This window comes from Mustela lutreola, chromosome 10 (assembly GCF_030435805.1).
Source record: "Mustela lutreola isolate mMusLut2 chromosome 10, mMusLut2.pri, whole genome shotgun sequence".
Lineage (NCBI taxonomy): Eukaryota > Metazoa > Chordata > Mammalia > Carnivora > Mustelidae > Mustela > Mustela lutreola.
Window position 1 is genome coordinate 107,171,421 of NC_081299.1, and position 19,336 is coordinate 107,190,756.

The 19,336-nt window shown below is 41.2% G+C and overlaps 1 protein-coding gene across 1 annotated transcript; it reads right to left on the bottom strand.

Annotated features, from left to right (window-relative positions):
* Window positions 1-4,490: 4,490 nt before the first annotated feature.
* SPRR4 (small proline rich protein 4) lies at window positions 4,491-4,727 on the bottom strand. Its single transcript, XM_059137263.1, has one exon. It carries the CDS (start codon window positions 4,725-4,727, stop codon window positions 4,491-4,493), a length of 237 nt encoding a protein of 78 aa, XP_058993246.1.
* Between the last annotated feature and the right edge of the window lie 14,609 nt (window positions 4,728-19,336).

The window sequence follows — 19,336 nt, forward strand, 5'->3', positions numbered from 1 at the left end:
AAACTGTGTCCATGAGTATCTGTGTTCCATCTCCCTTTAGTTTATGCATCCTTTAGCAAGATGTGTCCTAAGGTATCAGAAAAGCCTAAGAGAGGATATTTTTCTGGGTCTGGGAATGCTAAAAAAACAAAAATCCCATATTAAATTAGTGGCCATTGCTTCTTTGCTTCATACCATTTCAGTTTACTAAAGTTTTCACAGGAGTATTTTACTTTTTTTTTAATTTTTTTATTTTTTATAAACATATATTTTTATCCCCAGGGGTACAGGTCTGTGAATCACCAGTTGAAAATAGAGTATTTTACTTTTGGGTGGTAGGGGAAACTTGTACTTCTAGCCATTCTAGGTTTTTAGCTCAGAAACTTTAAAAAATAAAAGGAAAGACTAAAAAGATTTAAAAAAACCGTTTAGTAATATGTACAGTGCACATCTCCAGGGAGAAACTTAAGACAAAGAATAAGCCAAATAACCTCAGGACTGTGGGTTGTATAGCTTCTTTAACAAAGAACAATGCATTTGTAGAGAAATGACAGGATAGGCTTCCCAGGGCACCAAACTGTGGGAAGGCAAATATCTAAGAGGGAACTAAAGAGGAATGTTTGTTTGCAGATTCCTCTGATGCCCTTTCTGGTCTCATTGGAGTCTGTCTCCAGTAGAAGGAGAATTTATAGCCTGCCTCCTGCAGAAAATGGGTGACTTTTTCTATGTTTGCTATGTCCCAATTGTCTCCAGCTCAAAATTATTCTTAGGCCAAAGAGGCATATTTGGGGGATCAAATGGGACATTGTTCTGAGGTGGAGAGATTTTCTGGGCAAACAGAATGATAAGGAGTTGGAATAGAGCAAAGAAAGAGTGGTGAGCTTCCTCCCCTACTGCCACATTTAGAGGTTTTCTAAGTATACTTTCCTTTCCTCATAAGAACAGAAATCCTATTTCAATCTCAATGATTTGTTGAGGATGGGGTTTGAAGACAGAATGGGGTGGAAAATCAGTCAAGAATAGTGAGAAAAGTCATTGACCAGTCAGTATAGAAACATTGTCTGAGTACTTTTAAAATTCACTTTGAAAACATTTGGAAGTGCAATATTAAATAGGAAAATACACACAACTCAATGAATTTTCATAAAGTGGCCACACCCATCTATCTAGCACACAGAGAGAACCACAGAATGTGACTATGTCCAGAGACCTTCTTCAACTATCAGTGGGGTCATTCTGTATGTTCTCTTACTGTCTTTCTTTTCCACAGGGATATGTTTGTGAGGGGAGTCTGTGTCTAATTTCATAAAATGAATTAAGGATTTGAATGAAGATCTGAAATCATAAAACTCCTCGGAGAAAACATGGGGAGTAAGCTCCTTGACATTGCTGTTGGCAATAATTTTAAAAATCTGACACCAAAAGCATAGGCAACAAAGTAAAAAATAAATGAGTGAGGCTATATCAGACTAAAAGACATCGGCACAACAATGGGAGCCATCAACAAAATAAAAAGTCAACCCACTGAATAGGAGAGGATATTTACAAATCATGTATCTGATAAGTGATAATATCCAAAATATAAAAAGAAGTCATATAATTCAATAGCAAAAACAATTTGATTGCAAAATGGGAAGATATGAATAGATATTTTTCCAAAGAAGACATCCAGGTGGCCAACAGGCACATGAAAAGATTCTCAACATAATTAATCATCAGGACATGCAAGTCAAACCACAATGAGATATCACCTCATACCTGTTAGAAGAACTATTATTGAAAAGACAATGGATGCCTGGGTGGCTCAGTCGGTTAAGCGTCTGCCTTCAGCTCAGGTCATGATCCCAGGATCCCGGGATTGAGTCCCACATTGGGCTCCTTGTTCAGCGGGGAGCCTGTTTCTCTCTCTGCCTCTGCCTTCCACTCTGCCTGCTTGTGCTCTGTGTCTGTCTCTCTCTCTCTCTGACAATTAAATAAAATCTTAAAAAAAAAGACAACACAAAAAATAGTGTTGGCAAGTATGTAAAGAAAAGGAAAACATTTGCACCCTGTTGGTAGGAATGGAAACTGGTGCAGCCAATGTGGAAATTGGGGGTTTCCTCAAAATGGGAAAATGAGGTTTCCTCAAAAAATTAAAAATAGAACTACCATATGATCCAGCAATTCCACTTATAGGTATTTATCAAAAGAAAATAAAAACACTAACTTGAAAAGTTAGATACATCCCCATGTTTATTGCAGTATTATTTACAACTAACTTGCATTATTTACAATTTACAAGATATTTACAAGATAACCTAAGTATCCACTAAAAGATGAATGGATAAAGAGATTGTGGTATATATACACTCATAGTAGAATACTATTCAGCCATGGAAAAGAATGAAATCCGGCCATTTGCAACAACATGGATGGATCTTGAGGGCATTATGTTAAGTGAAATAAATCAGACAGACAAAAACAAACATCATATAATCTTTTAATCTATGTATGATATATACAAACACAAACAAACCAAGCTCATAGATGCATAAAACAGATTGGTGGTTCCTAGAGCTGGGAGAAAGGTAGAGTGGGGTGGGGAGATGAGTGAAGGGAGTCAAAAGGAAAAAGAAGAAGGGGAAATTTTCTTGTGCAGGGAATGGGTTCTCACATATTCACAGAGAAGTACGGCTTTGTCTTTGGCCATTGGTGTGGAAGGCATGGATGTGTCTCCTTCCCCACCGAGCTGATAACCTGAGACTCAGACTGCAGTAGAGGAACTCCTTGTTTCAGTAGTTCCTGTCCCACACATTAGCTGCTCTATGCACGTCTGCTAACCCTGGACCCTAAGTGTCTGTGGGAGGACTCACCAGAGCCTTCAGGAAGGCATTAAAAACCAACACAACCGACCCACACAATTATCTGGTTGGCGCTTAGAAGGAAAGAACCAGGCTAGGGGTCTGCCAAGATATACCAGCCTGACAGGAGTTCAGAATATAAATATTGGGGCTCAGAGCACTGTCAGAGTACCCTTTGTGTTAGAAACATTCCCTTCTGAATCTTAACTCTTTTTACCACACTTTGACATTCCTGGTTAATGCCTGCACCCACTGTGTTAAGTAATTACTACTTGGAAATATCAGCCGTGAATGGTAACTTTAAAGGGACACAGAGAATGTGGTTATTAATTCCTTTTTAGTCCAGCGTGTGAAATGAAGCAATTTATTATTTCCCTTGCCTGTGGTGGCAGCTAGAATTCCATGAGCAAATCAAAAAGAAAGAATAAAGCTCAAGTGAGAAATTCTGGCTGTGTGTGTTGACTGTTCCTGCCCACCCAGGACCTTGCTTTTACAGCTCATCTCTTTACATACAGAGAAAACAGCTTCTTTCTAATATAAGTAGCCAGTCTTGCACCAGAGTGAGGAAGCCAGCTGTAAAAATAGGACTACTTTTATAAGGCACATAAAATCCAACTGACAAGGCCAGTTGTAAAACTGCACATACTCTCTACATGACTATCCCTGCAACAACCTTTCCCTGTGTAAGGGAATGACTGTGACTCCAGAGCAGACTGAAACTCAGGATAGATATTTTTGGGAGAGCTCTGGAAAACCAGCATGGCAGAGTGGAGAATCAAACTCATAGCGTAATTTGCAAAATATTAGATGGCTGAGTGATTGTGAATTAATGAATAAATGAATGGAAAACACATAAATATATGAAAAAGTCATTTGCACATATTCATAGATGAGCTTTGAGGTACTTTAACATCATGTATATATGTTAGTTCTTCTTTTGAGAATGACAACTTCCAAGAGACCAAAACCACATTTGTCAGTTGGCCTAGGGGCCTCTAATGGTAGGAGCTAAACTGTTCTTCCCTTTGCCCTTCTGTAGATAAGATTACTTAGAAAGGGTCTCTTAGACTCTTGTCAAATAGCCCGTGCACTTTATGTCTCTCCTTTAAGTAAGATGTGTCAGGATCTGACCTTACCCCATCATTAATTATATGAGCCATGATGCCCATGAGGATATATTCCCCGCACATATGTGTTTGCACACTCATTTCCCCAAAATGCCCCTCTGAACCAATGAATGGATCATAGACGGGGAGTAAGACACCATTATACAAAGCACAGTTTTATTAGGGGGGAAGTAAATGAAAAAAGTGCATGGTAGGGGAGTTGGAGGTAGCAGTAAGACAGAAGCTGCGCCTCAGCTTCTGGAGTCCCCACTACTCAGAGTAGAACCTCAGAAGAAGTTTAGATGCTTCCCTTGCTTTGGGAGCATGGATGGGGCCCTAGTTGTGGCCAGGCAGGAAGCTGGAAAGGATAAGGCTTCCTTATATCTAGTTGGGAGAAAAATCAGGGTGGTAAAAGCTAAATGGGGAGAAATCCTGACAATGTTTCACTGGACCCCTGGCAGGAGGTGGTGGGAGAGGAAGGCAGCTCTTGGGTATGGAGGGAAGAGGAACAGGAGGAAGAGAAGGCTCCATATGGTAGCCTGAATGTCAGGCAGGCAGTCTTCCCTTACTTCTGTTTATTCTTGGGGGCTTGCTGGGCCACAGGACACTTGTGCTGGGTGAGGATCGCTGTGCCCTTGGATGGGCATTGTTTCTTGGGCTGCAGAGCACATGGATCCTTGGTTTGTGGTACACATGTTTCTTGACATCTGATAGAAGGTGACTGACAGGGCTGCTTCACCTGCTGCTGCTGCTGGGCCTTCCAGGGCAGGCCTTGCCTCAGCTGCTGCCACTGAGAAGACATTGTCACAAGAACCGGGAGGCCTGAAAGAAACCCAGGCAATGGACACCGTGAAAAGGGTTCCTTCTGCCACCCACCTCTTCTGACACCTAGAGCAGTTTTCTTACAATGGCCAAGGACATGACAAGTGAATGATAGCCTCAAATTGGTCAATGGATTGATTCACAGGTGCCCATTGTGATCCTCTCCCTTTCATTTTTCTGCTCTGCTATTCTGATTTCCTATCTTATTTCATCCTCCCATAGACTCCTGCCTTAACTAAATACATAATTGATTTCTCAGTATTCCCAGAAAACAAGGTGAGGTGTTAAGTTGAGGATTAAAAGGTAATGCAAATATTTTATAAGATTGAGGCATGAAGTCTTGGTTGACTTGCATTGGGTCTACGATGTCAACTGGCCACCTTGAGTAGTGTGGATGGTGCTGGCAAGGATGGGAGCGCATGTGGTAGAGGCCAGGAGCAGTCCCTGTTCTAGAGGGAAGTGTCGTGATACGTAAGTGTTGGGGAAAAAGCCTGTTCCAAGATCTCAGAGGTCTGAGTTGTAGTCCCCACTCCATGGCTGACGCGCCTTGGGATGCTAAGGCTAGTAATTTATTGTAGCCATAGGATAGAGGTTCTAGCCCTCCATGAAGAATTGGGGAACTAAACGTCGCATAGACCACTAGGGGTCTGGGACAAGAGAAGGATGTTACAAGAAGTGGCCTTGTTCAGAGTAGGAGCACTGGGTCAAGAAGGCACAAGCCATGAATTCTAGAACGAAACCAGCCGCACACTGGCCAGGCGTACTTGTGGACAATCTGCCTTTTCTGAACATCTATGACCTTATTTGGAAGATGCTGACCTGGAAAGGTCTCTGAGGTCTTCCCAGTTCCAGTATGTATCTCTGGTTTTGTTTGTAAGCAGCCTTCCTCTCTTCTAAATTCATGATTATAAAGGGAAGCATAGGTTTTGGGTGGTCATCATGATAGTGAGGCATGGGAACACCACAGTGTAAAATGCAATATATAACATACCTGCTTCTGCAAACCTAAAAGCAGTGGTTGAAAAGGCTTACTCATAAGGCTGAAAAGGTAGCTTTTTAAGAAGGAGAACATTTGGAGGAAACTCAGAATTGCTACAACACACTCCAGTTCCAGTTCTAAATATCTCCCCTCAACGAGCAAAATACTCTTGCCAGGGAGTGAGACCCAGAATCAGGTAATTAGCCATACCTAGCAATGGTGATGGATGGAGACTGAATTTCCTAAGTAACAATTAGCATGACATTTCTTTAATTGTAATAAGGTTTAAGTCACTTCTGTGATTACCCAAGAATAGGACAGGAGCCTGCCAAGTGTCTGGAGACTGTTGGAGAAGGAGGAAGGGCCTCTCAGGTCTCAGCAGGAGGAATTCATTCCCACTTACCAGAGGCTCAAGCAGGACTACAGGAAAGAAGGCTGAACACAGTTGGACGGCAGCCTCTGCTGGAAACCTTACAAGGTCTCCAGCCAATCTCAGGCACTTGGCATGGTTCTGATTACTTCCTTCCAGGGAATTCCTCACCCATTTCTCCCCCATGCACTTCCTTCAGGGACTTGCTTTACTGGCCTGTTTTTTTTTTTTTATTCATTTATTTATTTTCAGCATATCAGTATTCATTATTTTTTCACCACACCCAGTGTTCCATGCAATCCTTGCCCTCTATAATACCCACCACCTGGTACCCCAACCTCCCACCCCCCCGTCACTTCAAACCCCTCAGATTGTTTTTCAGAGTCCATAGTCTCTCATAATTCACCTCCCCTTCCAATTTACCCCAACTCCCAACTCCTAACTCCCCATGTCCTGCATGCTATTTGTTATGCTCCATAAATAAGTGAAACCATATGATAATTGACTCTCTCTGCTTGACTTATTTCACTCAGCATCATCTCTTCCAGTCCCATCCATGTTGCTACAAAAGTTGGGTATTCATCCTTTCTGATGGAGGCATAATACTCCATAGTGTATATGGACCACATCTTCCTTATCCATTCGTCCGTTGAAGGGCATCTTGGTTCTTTCCACAGTTTGGTGACCATGGCCATTGCTGCTATAGACATTGGGGTACAGATGGCCCTTCTTTTCACGACATCTATATTTTGGGGGTAAATACCCAGGAGTGCAATGGCAGGGTCATAGGGAAGTTCTATTTTTAATTTCCTGAGGAATCTCCATCCACACTGTTCTCCAAAGAGGCTGCACCAACTTGCATTCCCACCAACAGTGTAAGAGGGTTCCCCTTTCTCCACATCCCCTCCAACACATGTTGTTTCCTGTCTTGTTAATTTTGTACTGGCCTGTATTGAGGGAAAACACCCCCAGAGATTCCAGCCTTCCAGGTCCCTATCTAGCTCAGTGGACTTCACCTACCTCAGGTGTTTGCTCAAACTCAAGGACTCAAAATCTTTAAAAAATAGAACAAATCTGAGGTGCTTTTCACTGACTTTGAGTTGTAAAAACCATTGAAGAAATAAGAGGAAGAGAGAAAATATGGATTTGAGCCACTTCTGGTAAAAATAATGAGAATCCCTTCCCTGCTCTTACTTCCATTTGTTGAGCACTAAGATCTGGCACTGCCCTGAGCACTGCCTAGTGCTGAGATTACTCTTCACACCCACCGTTCCACTGTAAATTTGTAGCTCCCACAAGGCAAGTGTCATTGTTACCATTTTGTAGATGAGGAAAGTGAGGCTGGGAAAGATCATGTGGCTAACACACAGCAGAAATGGGACTGGGACTCAGGTCTGGATAATTCAGGGGATTCAAACATCAGATGGAGAAGTCAAAAGTCTCCTCACAGACCCACAGCAAATATCATCCTGAATGGGAAAAAGCTTGCAGCCTTCCCATTGAGATCAGGAACAAGACAAGGATGCCCACTTTCACCACTCTTGTTCAACATAGTATTAGAAGTCCTAGCAACAGCAATCAGACAACAAAGAGAAATAAAAGGTATCCAAATTGGCAATGAAGAAGTCAAACTCTCTCTCTTCGCAGATGACATGATTCTTTATATGGAAAACCCAAAAGACTCCACTCCCAAACTACTAGATATCATACAGCATTTCAGCAATGTGACAGGATACAAAGAACCATAAGATACCTAGGAAAACACTTAACCAAAGAGGTAAAGGATCTGTACTTGAGGAACTACAGAAAACTCATGAAGTAAATTGAAGAAGACACAAAAAGATGGAAGAGCATTCCATGCTCTTGGACTGGAAGAATAAACTTCGTTAAAATGTCTATACTGCCGGAGGAGGAGTCAAGATGGCGGAGAAGTAGCAGGCTGAGACTACTTCAGCTAGCCAGAGATCAGCTAGATAGCTTATCTAAAGATTGCAAACACCTGAAAATCCATCGGCAGATCGAAGAGAAGAAGAACAGCAATTCTGGAAACAGAAAAACAACCACTTTCTGAAAGGTGTTTTCTTTTTTTAAAATTTTTTTTCTTTCTTTTTTTTTTTCTTTCTCTCTTCCTTTTTGAACCTTTTTTTATCCCCTTTCTCCCCCCTCACGATTTTGGATCTCTTCTAATTTGGTTAAAGCATATTTTCCTGGGGTTGTTGCCACCCTTTTAGTATTTTACTTGCCCCTTCATATACTCTTATCTGGACAAAATGACAAGACGGAAAAATTCAACACAAAAAAAAAAGAACAAGAGGCAGTACCGAAGGCTAGGGACCTAATCAATACAGACATTGGTAATATGTCAGATCTAGAGTTCAGAATGACAAATCTCAAGGTTCTAGCCGGGCTCGAAGAAGGCATGGAAGATATGAGAGAAACCCTCTCGAGAGATATAAAAGCCCTTTCTGGAGAAATAAAAGAACTAAAATCTAACCAAGTTGAAATCAAAAAAGCTATTAATGAGGTGCAATAAAAAATGGAGGCTCTCACTGCTAGGATAAATGAGGCAGAAGAAAGAATTAGTGATATAGAAGACCAAATAACAGAGAATAAAGAAGCTGAGCAAAAGAGGGATAAACAGCTACTGAACCACGAGGGGAGAATTCGAGAGATAAGTGACACCATAAGATGAAACAACATTAGAATAATTGGGATTCCAGAAGAAGAAGAAAGAGAGAGGGGAGCAGAAGGTATACTGGAGAGAATTATTGGGGAGAATTTCCCCAATATGGCAAAGGGAACGAGCATCAAAATTCAGGTGGTTCAGAGAACGCCCCTCAAAATCAATAAGAATAGGCCCACACCCCGTCACCTAATAGTAAAATTTACAAGTCTCAGTGACAAAGAGAAAATCCTGAAAGCAGCCCGGGAAAAGAAGTCTGTAACATACAATGGTAAAAATATTAGATTGGCAGCTGACTTATCCACGGAGACCTGGCAGGCCAGAAAGAGCTGGCATGATATTTCAGAGCACTAAACGAGAAAAACATGCAGCCAAGAATACTATATCCAGCTAGGCTATCATTGAAAATAGAAGGAGAGATTAAAAGCTTCCAGGACAAACAAAAACTGAAGAATTTGCAAACACCAAACCAGCTCTACAGGAAATCTTGAAAGGGGTCCTCTAAGCAAAGAGAGAGCCTACAAGTGGTAGATCAGAAAGGAACAGAGACCATATACAGTAACAGTCATCTTACAAGCAATACAATGGCCCTAAATTCATATCTCTCAATAGTTACCCTGAATGTGAATGGGCTAAATGCCCCAATCAAAACACACAGAGTATCAGAATGGATAAAAAAAAAACAAAACCCATCTATATGTTGCCTCCAAGAAACTCATTTTAAGCCCGAAGACACCTCCAGATTTAAAGTGAGGGGGTGGAAAAGAATTTACCATGCTAATGGACATCAGAAGAAAGCAGGAGTGGCAATCCTTATATCAGATCAATTAGATTTTAAGCCAAAAACTATAATAAGAGATGAGGAAAGACACTATATCATACTCAAAGGGTCTGTCCAACAAGAATATTTAACAATTTTAAATATCTATGCCCCTAACATAGGAGCAGCCAACTATATAAACCAATTAATAACAAAATCAAAGAAACACATCAACAATAATACAATAATAGTAGGGAACTTTAACACTCCACTCACTGAAATGGACAGATCATCAAAGCAAAAGATCAGCAAGGAAATAAAGGCCTTAAACGACACACTGGACCAGATGGACATCACAGATATATTCAGAACATTTCATCCCAAAGCAACAGAATACACATTCTTCTCTAGTGCACATGGAACATTCTCCAGAATAGATCACATCCTCGGTCCTAAATCAGGACTCAACCGGTATCAAAAGATTGGGATCATTCCCTGCATATTTTCAGACCACAATGCTCTAAAGCTAGAACTCAACCACAAAAGGAAGTTTGAAAAGAACCAAAATACATGGAGACTAAACAGCATACTTCTAAAGAATGAATGGGTCAACTGGGAAATTAAAGAAGAATTGAAAAAAATCATGGAAACAAATGATAATGAAAATACAACGGTTCAAAATCTGTGGGACACAACAAAGGCAGTCCTGAGAGGAAAATATATAGCGGTACAAGCCTTTCTCAAGAAACAAGAAAGGTCTCAGGTACACAACCTAACCCTACACCTAAAGGAGCTGGAGAAAGAACAAGAAAGAAACCCTAAGCCCAGCAGGAGAAGAGAAATCATAAAGATCAGAGCAGAAATCAATGAAATAGAAACCAAAAAAACAATAGAACAAATCAACGAAAGTAGGAGCTGGTTCTTTGAAAGAATTAATAAAATTGATAAACCCCTGGCCTGACTTATCAAAAAGAAAAGAGAAAGGACCCAAATAAATAAAATCATGAATGAAAGAGGAGAGATCACAACTAATACCAAAGAAATACAAACTATTATAAGAACATACTATGAGCAACTCTACGCCAACAAATTTGACAATCTAGAAGAAATGGATGCATTCCTAGAAACATATAAACTACCACAACTGAACCAGGTAGAAATAGGAAGCCTGAACAGACCCATAACCAGTAAGGAGATTGAAACAGTCATTAAAAATCTCCAAACAAACAAAAGCCCAGGGCCAGACGGCTTCCCGGGGGAATTCTACCAAACATTTAGAGAAGAACCAATTCCTATTCTCCTGAAACTGTTCCAAAAAATAGAAATAGAAGGAAAACTTCCAAACTCATTTTATGAGGCTAGCATCACCTTGATTCCAAAACCAGACAAGGATCCCACCAAAAAAGAGAGCTATAGACCAATATCCTTGATGAACACAGATGCGAAAATACTCAACAAAATACTAGCCAATAGGATTCAAGAGTACATTAAAAAGATAATTCACCATGATCAAGTGGGATTTATTCCAGGGCTGCAAGGTTGGTTCAACATCCGCAAATCAGTCAATGTGATACAACACATCAATAAAAGAAAGAACAAGAACCATATGATACTCTCAATAGATGCTGAAAAAGCATTTGACAAAGTACAGCATCCCTTCCTGATCAAAACTCTTCAAAGTGTAGGGATAGAGGGCACATACCTCAATATCATCAAAGCCATCTATGAAAAACCCACCACAAATATCATTCTCAATGGAGAAAAACAGAGCTTTTCTGCTAAGGTCAGGAACATGTCAGGGATGCCCATTATCACCACTGCTATTCAACATAGTACTAGAGGTCCTAGCCTCAGCAATCAGACAACAAAAGGAAATTAAAGGCATCCAAATCGGCAAAGAAGAAGTTAAATTATCACTCTTCGCAGATGATATGATACTATATGTGGAAAACCCAAAAGACTCCACTCCAAAACTGCTAGAACTTATACAGGAATTCAGTAAAGTGTCAGGATATAAAATCAATGCACAGAAATCAGTTGCATTTCTCTACACCAACAGCAAGACAGAAGAAAGAGAAATTAAGGAGTCAACCCCATTTACAATTGCACCCAAAACCATAAGATACCTAGGAATAAACCTAACCAAAGAGACACAGAATCTATACTCAGAAAACTATAAAGTACTCATGAAAGAAATTGAGGAAGACACAAAGAAATGGAAAAATGTTCCATGCTCCTGGATTGGAAGAATAAATATTGTGAAAATGTCTATGCTACCTAAAGCAATCTACACATTTAATGCAATTCCTATCAAAGTACCATCCATCTTTTTCAAAGAAATGGAACAAATAATTCTAAAATTTGTATGGAACCAGAAAAGACCTCGAATAGCCAAAGGGATATTGAAAAAGAAAGCCAACATTGGTGGCATCACAATTCCGGACTTCAAGCTCTATTACAAAGCTGTCATCATCAAGACAGCATGGTACTGGCACAAAAACAGACACATAGATCAATGGAACAGAATAGAGAGCCCAGAAATAGACCTTCAACTCTATGGTCAACTAATCTTCGACAAGGCAGGAAAGAATGTCCATTGGAAAAAAGACAGCCTCTTCAATAAATGGTGCTGTGAAAATTGGACAGCCACATGCAGAAAAATGAAATTGGACCATTTCCTTACACCACACACAAAAATAGACTCAAAATGGATGAAGGACCTCAATGTGTGAAAGGAATCCATCAAAATCCTTGAGGAGAACACAGGCAGCAACCTCTTCGACCTCAGCCGCAGCAACATCTTCCTAGGAACAACGCCAAAGGCAAGGGAAGCAAGGGCAAAAATGAACTATTGGGATTTCATCAAGATCAAAAGCTTTTGCACAGCAAAGGAAACAGTTAACAAAATCAAAAGACAACTGACAGAATGGGAGAAGATATTTGCAAACGACATATCAGATAAAGGACTAGTGTCCAGAATCTATAAAGAACTTAGCAAACTCAACACCCAAAGAACAAATAATCCAATCAAGAAATGGGCAGAGGACATGAACAGACATTTCTGCAAAGAAGACATCCAGATGGCCAACAGACACATGAAAAAGTGCTCCATATCACTCGGCATCAGGGAAATACAAATCAAAACCACAATGCGATATCACATCACACCAGTCAGAATGGCTAAAATTAACAAGTCAGGAAATGACAGATGCTGGCGAGGATGCGGAGAAAGGGGAACCCTCCTACACTGTTGGTGGGAATGCAAGCTGGTGCAGCCACTCTGGAAAACAGCATGGAGGTTCCTCAAAATGTTGAAAATAGAACTGCCCTATGACCCAGCAATTGCACTATTGGGTATTTACCCTAAAGATACAAATGTAGTGATCCAAAGGGGCACATGCACCCGAATGTTTATAGCAGCAATGTCCACAATAGCCAAACTATGGAAAGAACCTAGATGTCCATCAACAGATAAATGGATCAAGAAGATGTGGTATATATACACAATGGAATACTATGCAGCCATCAAAAGAAATGAAATCTTGCCATTTGCGACAACATGGATGGAACTAGAGCGTATCATGATTAGCGAAATAAGTCAAGCAGAGAAAGACAACTATCATATGATCTCCCTGATATGAGGAAGTGGTGATGCAACATGGGGGCTTAAGTTTCCCACCAATCAATGAAACAAGATGGGATTGGGAGGGAGACAAACCATAAGTGACTCTTAATCTCACAAAACAAACTGAGGGTTGCTGGGGGGAGGGGGTTTGGGAGAAGGGGTTGGGATTATGGACATTGGGGAGGGTATGTGCTTTTGTGAGTGCTGTGAAGTGTGTAAACCTGGTGATTCACAGACCTGTACCCCTGGGGTAAAAATATATGTTTATAGAATATTTTACATCTGAAGAATATAGGAAATAAAGGGAAAAAAATTGAAAAAAAATGTCTATACTGCCTAGAGCAATCTATACTTTTAATGCCATTTTGATAAAAATCCCACCAGTATTCTTCAACGAGCTGGAGCAAACAATTCAGAAATTTGTATGGAATCAGAAGAGACCCCGAATCGCTAAGGAAATGTTGAAAAACAAAAATAAAACTGGGGGCATCACGTTGCCTGATTTCAAGCTTTATTACAAAACTGTGGTCACCAAGACAGCATGGTACTGGCATAAAAATAGACACATAGACCAGGGGAACAGAGTAGAGTGCCCAGATATGGACCCTCAACTCTATGGTCAATTAATCTTCGACAAAACAGGAAAAAATATACAGTGGAAAAAAGACAGTCTCTTCAATAAATGGTGCTGGGAAAACTGGACAGCTATATGTAGAAGAATGAAATTCGACCATTCTCTTAAACTGTACACAAAGATAAACTCAAAATGGATAAAAGACCTCAACTTGAGAGAGGAATCCATCAGAATCCTAGAGGAGAACATAAGCAGTAATCTCTTCGATATCAGCCACAACAACTTCTTTCAAGATATGTCTCCAAAGGCAAAGGAAACAAAAGTGAAAATAAACTTTTGGGACTTCATCGAAATCAAAAGCTTCTGCATAGAAAAGGAAACAGTCAAGAAAACAAAGAGGCAACCCACGGAATGGGAGAAGATATTTGCAAATGACAGTAAAGACAAAAGGTTGATATCCAGGATCTATAATGAACTCCTCAAACTCAACACACACAAAACTGGCAATCATATAAAAAAAAATGGGCAGAAGATATGAACAGAAACTTCTCCGATGAAGACATACAAATGGTTATCAGACACATGAAAAACTGTTCATCATCACTAGCCCTCAGGGAGATTTATATTAAAACCACATTGAGATATCACCTTACACCAGTTAGAATGGCCAAAATTAACAAGACAGGAAATAACATGTGTTGGAGGGGATGTGGAGAAAGGGGAACCCTCTTACACTGTTGGTGGGAATGCAGTTTGGTGCAGCCTCTTTGGAGAACAGTGTGGAGATTCCTCAAGAAATTAAAAATATAACTTCCCTATGCCCCTCCATTGCACTCCTGGGTATTTACCCCCAAAATATAGATGTCGTGAAAAGAAAGGCCATCTGTACCCCAATGTTTATAGCAGCAATGGCCACAGTCGCCAAACTGTGGAAAGAATCAAGATGTCCTTCAACGGACGAATGGATAAGGAAGATGTGGTCCATATATACTATGGAGTATTATGCCTCCATCAGAAAGGATGAATACCCAACTTTTGTAGTAACATGGACGGGACTGGAAGAGATGATGTTGAGTGAAATAACTCAAGCAGAGAGAGTCAATTGTCATATGGTTTCACTTATTTGTGGAGCGTAACAAATAACATGGAGGACAAGTGGTGTTAGAGAGGAGAAGGGAGTTGGGGTAAATTGGAAGGGGAGGTGAATCATGAGAGACTATGAACTCTGAAAAACAATCTGAGTGGTTTGAAGGGGCGGGGGTGTGGGAGGTTGGGGTACCAGGTGGTGGGTAGTATAGAGGACACGGACTGCAAGGAGCACTGGGTGTGGTGAAAAAATAGTGAATACTGTTATGCTGAAAAAAATTAATTAATAATAAAAAATAATATAACATTCTAAAGAAGTAAAGTAATATTCTGGGTTCTAGATTCCACGTTTTGCCTTCCACTTTTGCCACCTCCACGCCTCTCTTCCTGGCTCCCACTCCACTCTGCTTGTCTAGGTGCAAGACCTAGACAAGATAAACTCAAAATGGATAAAAAACCTCAACGTGAGAGAGGAGGAAAGAGACAGCAAAACAGATTTGGCATGGCATTCTCATGTGCCTGCACCTGGAAGGCATCAGTGTATGTGTGCTACCTATAAATGGAGCAATGACACCCTCCTTTCATCAGGCACACACACAGATTCTCCGTGGACTCCTCATTTTCCCCAATCTGCTCTCTGGCCTCCTGCTTGGTTCATAACCAACTCCTGCTTAGTTCTGGGAGCTCTCTCTAGTTATGCAACTGAGTGTATAGAACAACTATCATTGTATCACAGTGTATGTGTATCACACTGTCATCTCTGAGGATGCTCCACGAGTGGCTGGGATAGACAGCCAGACATAGCTGGCCTTAAAAAAGCTGTGAGCTCTAGGTCCTGTTTATGTATGTGAGCAGTCAACCTCATAGCGTCCAAAACAAGTTTCCTGAAACCCTGGAACTCAACTTTTCCATTAGCCATGTTATCTCCATTTTACAAAGAGGGAAACTGAGTCTTGGTCCAGGGTCACACAGTGGCTCATGCGGAATGCAGGGCTAGATCACAGAGCTCCTGACTTACAGATCTTGTCAGTCAGCTGAAGTGCCTGAACTACGAGGCGGCTTCTGGCAAAGGCTCTGTTAAAGACAGAACTAGGAAGCTGGTTCTCTCCCTCCTCCTGTCCGACCTCTTTTCTTTCCTCCCTGGCTCTCAGTGTCATCCTTCCCATGAGCCTGTTTCCTCTCTCCTCTAACAGACCCCAACCAGTCCCTTGCCACCACACTGCTAGGCCCAGGTGCAGTTTGATTAGCTGCTCAACTTAGAGACACTTCCATATAAAAGTTTTCACAATAGTCTATGAAGAAAGCTAATTGTATAATAGATTTATAAATAAGAAAGCTGGCTCCAATGGTGGATGAATCTTAAATCTAGAAAATAGGGTTGTCCCAAGTCTCTTACATCTAAAATGGTTGATTTCCAGACACCCTGGCTGGCTAGGGAGTGGATCATTCTTTCAAAGGAGGAGGGAGGCTTGCTGGCACCCTCAAACCAGCCTATACAAGCAACTGTCTAGGGAAGGTGTGCCCTGAGAAACTCAGTGGACCAGGGACTCCACTCCCGCCATCCAGTCTGGCCTTGGCTCTGTCATCTGGCAAGTTCTGAGTCCTGCATCTGCTCTTTCATCCTCAAAGGCCATGTTGGACTCAAACCAGGAAGCCAGGTTCTGCAACTTGCCTCCCCAGGGAGCAGACACCTGAGAACAGGTGTGTGCCATGACTCCCTCAGGGAGGGGAAGGCACAGGCAAGACTCATTTCTGAAGGTGAGTCAAGGCTTGAGAAAACCCAAACCCACCCTGTGGACAACAGTGAGATGACTGGGACAGAGAGACCTGATCCTGGGAGAGGACCCTCTCAGAGACACTGCTAATCACTTAGCTATCAATCCAAACACATTTCTACCAGGGTACTTTTGGGGAAAGAAGGATTGTTGATGGCTCCATCTGGACAAAAATAGAACATATTTATTATGCTATCTGTAAGGAGGAAGCAAGAAAAGGAAAAAAAAAAAAAAAAAGAAGAGCTCTAGTTTACTCATGAGAGGACTTTATAATGGGAGGACTGTGCTTGGCAGGGAGGACAGCGGAGTTTGGGCCTGCCAGCATTCCTGTATTTCAGCTGCCTGTTCAGTGAAATGAACATTTAAAACTGAGCAAATTACATTTCATTAAAGAAAATTATAATCATGTCATACGTGTTTTGTCTAGAGTTCTGGTACATACTTAACCAGCAGTCACTGTTCAGGACATTTCTGTTTGGAATTCCTTTCTCCATTAATTAGTTGATGATCTGTCAACAAAAATTTCAGAACATTGCTTCTTAGAGAGACTTTGTGACCTTTATAAATGTGGGAAATCCATTTGCAGCATGGATTAGTTCAGCCTCTAATTTTTCTATTTGCAGATAAGAAAGATGCTCAGTTACTGGTGTTGGGTATTGCGTGAAGTAATATTGAAATCAGTCCTATGGAGAGAGAAGAAGGAAAGGATAAGGCTCCAGAAATACGTGATCCAGTTATCTCCCCTTCCACCCCTCCTTGCTTTATTTCTCTAAGATCCCCAACAGTTCTAGGAGTTTGATAAAGGTGTAAAAGTAGTCCTGGATGGTGAGAGTCTGGTTCTGACACAACATCTGCACACTGTCACCTGAAGAAGCTGAAGACTGCCTGTGGAAGAGGAGAGGTGTGTGGGAAAAGTGCACACCTCTGGAAAGATGGCCAGGGTTAGCCTCTTGGAAGTTGAGTGGAGCTGAAGCACTGGTCACCCTGTCCTTGGACATGACATGGTGTGGTTAGAGGCAAGAGAAGGAGCCAAGAGGGTTAAGAAACTGCTCTATTGATACTCACCCCTTACTGGCTGTGAGGTCTTAGACATGGCCCTTAATGTTTCCCAGATTCGATTTTCCTGTTTTCCAATATAAGGAGTTTGGCTACAACTCCCTCAAGGGCCCCAGGGAGCCTCCATTCTATAAATGTATGGGTTTGGGAAAGTCTGGGAAGGCAGCTGAGTTCCTCCTTGGGGGACTAATCATGAGTGGAGTACACTGATGCTGCATTTGGACTCAGATGAAGAGTGCTGTCTTGATCAGAGGCATCTACTGGGGGAGGGATAAGTGACCAAGGGATACAGGCAGGTAATCCTAGTTAGCCTGAAGCAGGGGGAGAGATGTTAACACTTATGTGTAAGAATGGCTAATAGACTTGAGGAAGGAGAGAGGGTATGAACTGTTCAAAAATCCTGTACAAGCTGACACCACGTATAATTCCTACCTTGGCTCCCAGCTTCCCTTAACTCAGCCCCAGACAAGGCTATTGCTGTTGCCAAAACTCACCTCATGCTTTCTTGCCTCAAATCATTTGATCTGTAATGACACACCATTTTCAAGTCTCCTAATGAAACTCAAGGTAATCTTTAGGCAGGATTTTAAATATTACTTTCTCTGTGACTGCTTTCCTAAATCTTTCCTCTTCTGCTCAGCACTCACATCTTTTTATTTATATGTACCATGATCACTTTTTATGTAATATTTCAACTTGAATATGTCTAAATTATATACTAATCTCAGCATCACATGTACATTCTCTGATGGAAAGAGCTGTTTCACTCTCATCATATATCCATGTGTTTATCATCTATCCCCTGTACTAGCCAAATGCATGTTATACCCACTCTATGAATGTGGAAAAATGAATGTTTTATCAATGAATGAGTTCAACTGAATGATAAACCCACTGTTAGACATTTTGGCTTAACAGTCAGAGTCAATGAAGTCTCAAGATGCTTTATGAACTAGTCCTTCTTTTCAAGGTCAGGTTGATGCCTGCCTTCTCTAAGTAGCTCTTTCTGTTTATCCAAGCATATGAATTATCTTTGAAGACCTGTGCTGACATCACCCACACCTGTAAGAGGTCCAGGTACCTATGGGTGCATGTATGTGTGTGTGTGTGTGTGTGTGTGTGTGTGTGTATTACTTCTACTCTGGTAAGAACTGGTGTTGGCCAGTGGGTACACTATCTAGTTGGTGAGTGGGTGGTCCAATTACTAAAGGATGCTGAGTGAGTTGGGAAGTGAGTGAAAGAAGGAAGGTGAGTAATGATCTGACAAACTAGCTGACTGCCCGCCTAGTTCACTAAACAATTGACTAGTTGTCTGGTTGAGTATTTGATTAGTTGATTTCCTGATCATTTGGCTGATGGGTTGTCTGATGGCTAATCTGAAAGACAAATCTTGGTATAGTATAACAAAGGGGGTTTCCCTTTGGGACATAGGCTAATGGTATAGAACAAAAATCATGCTTTAGATAGGAGTTCCTAAAGAATGTAACATATGAGTTGGACAGTCATCTCTTAATTTGTTTGCTTTGTTTTGCTGAGGCGTTCACTGTGCTTTACATTCCTGGTCAGCTGAGCTTACTGGACACAACCTCAAGCAAAACCCAGAGAGAGGCAACCATGGTGGAACAGTAGCTCTCTTCCTCGCAGGAGGTGGTTGGGGCAAAAAGACATTTCCATTTATGGC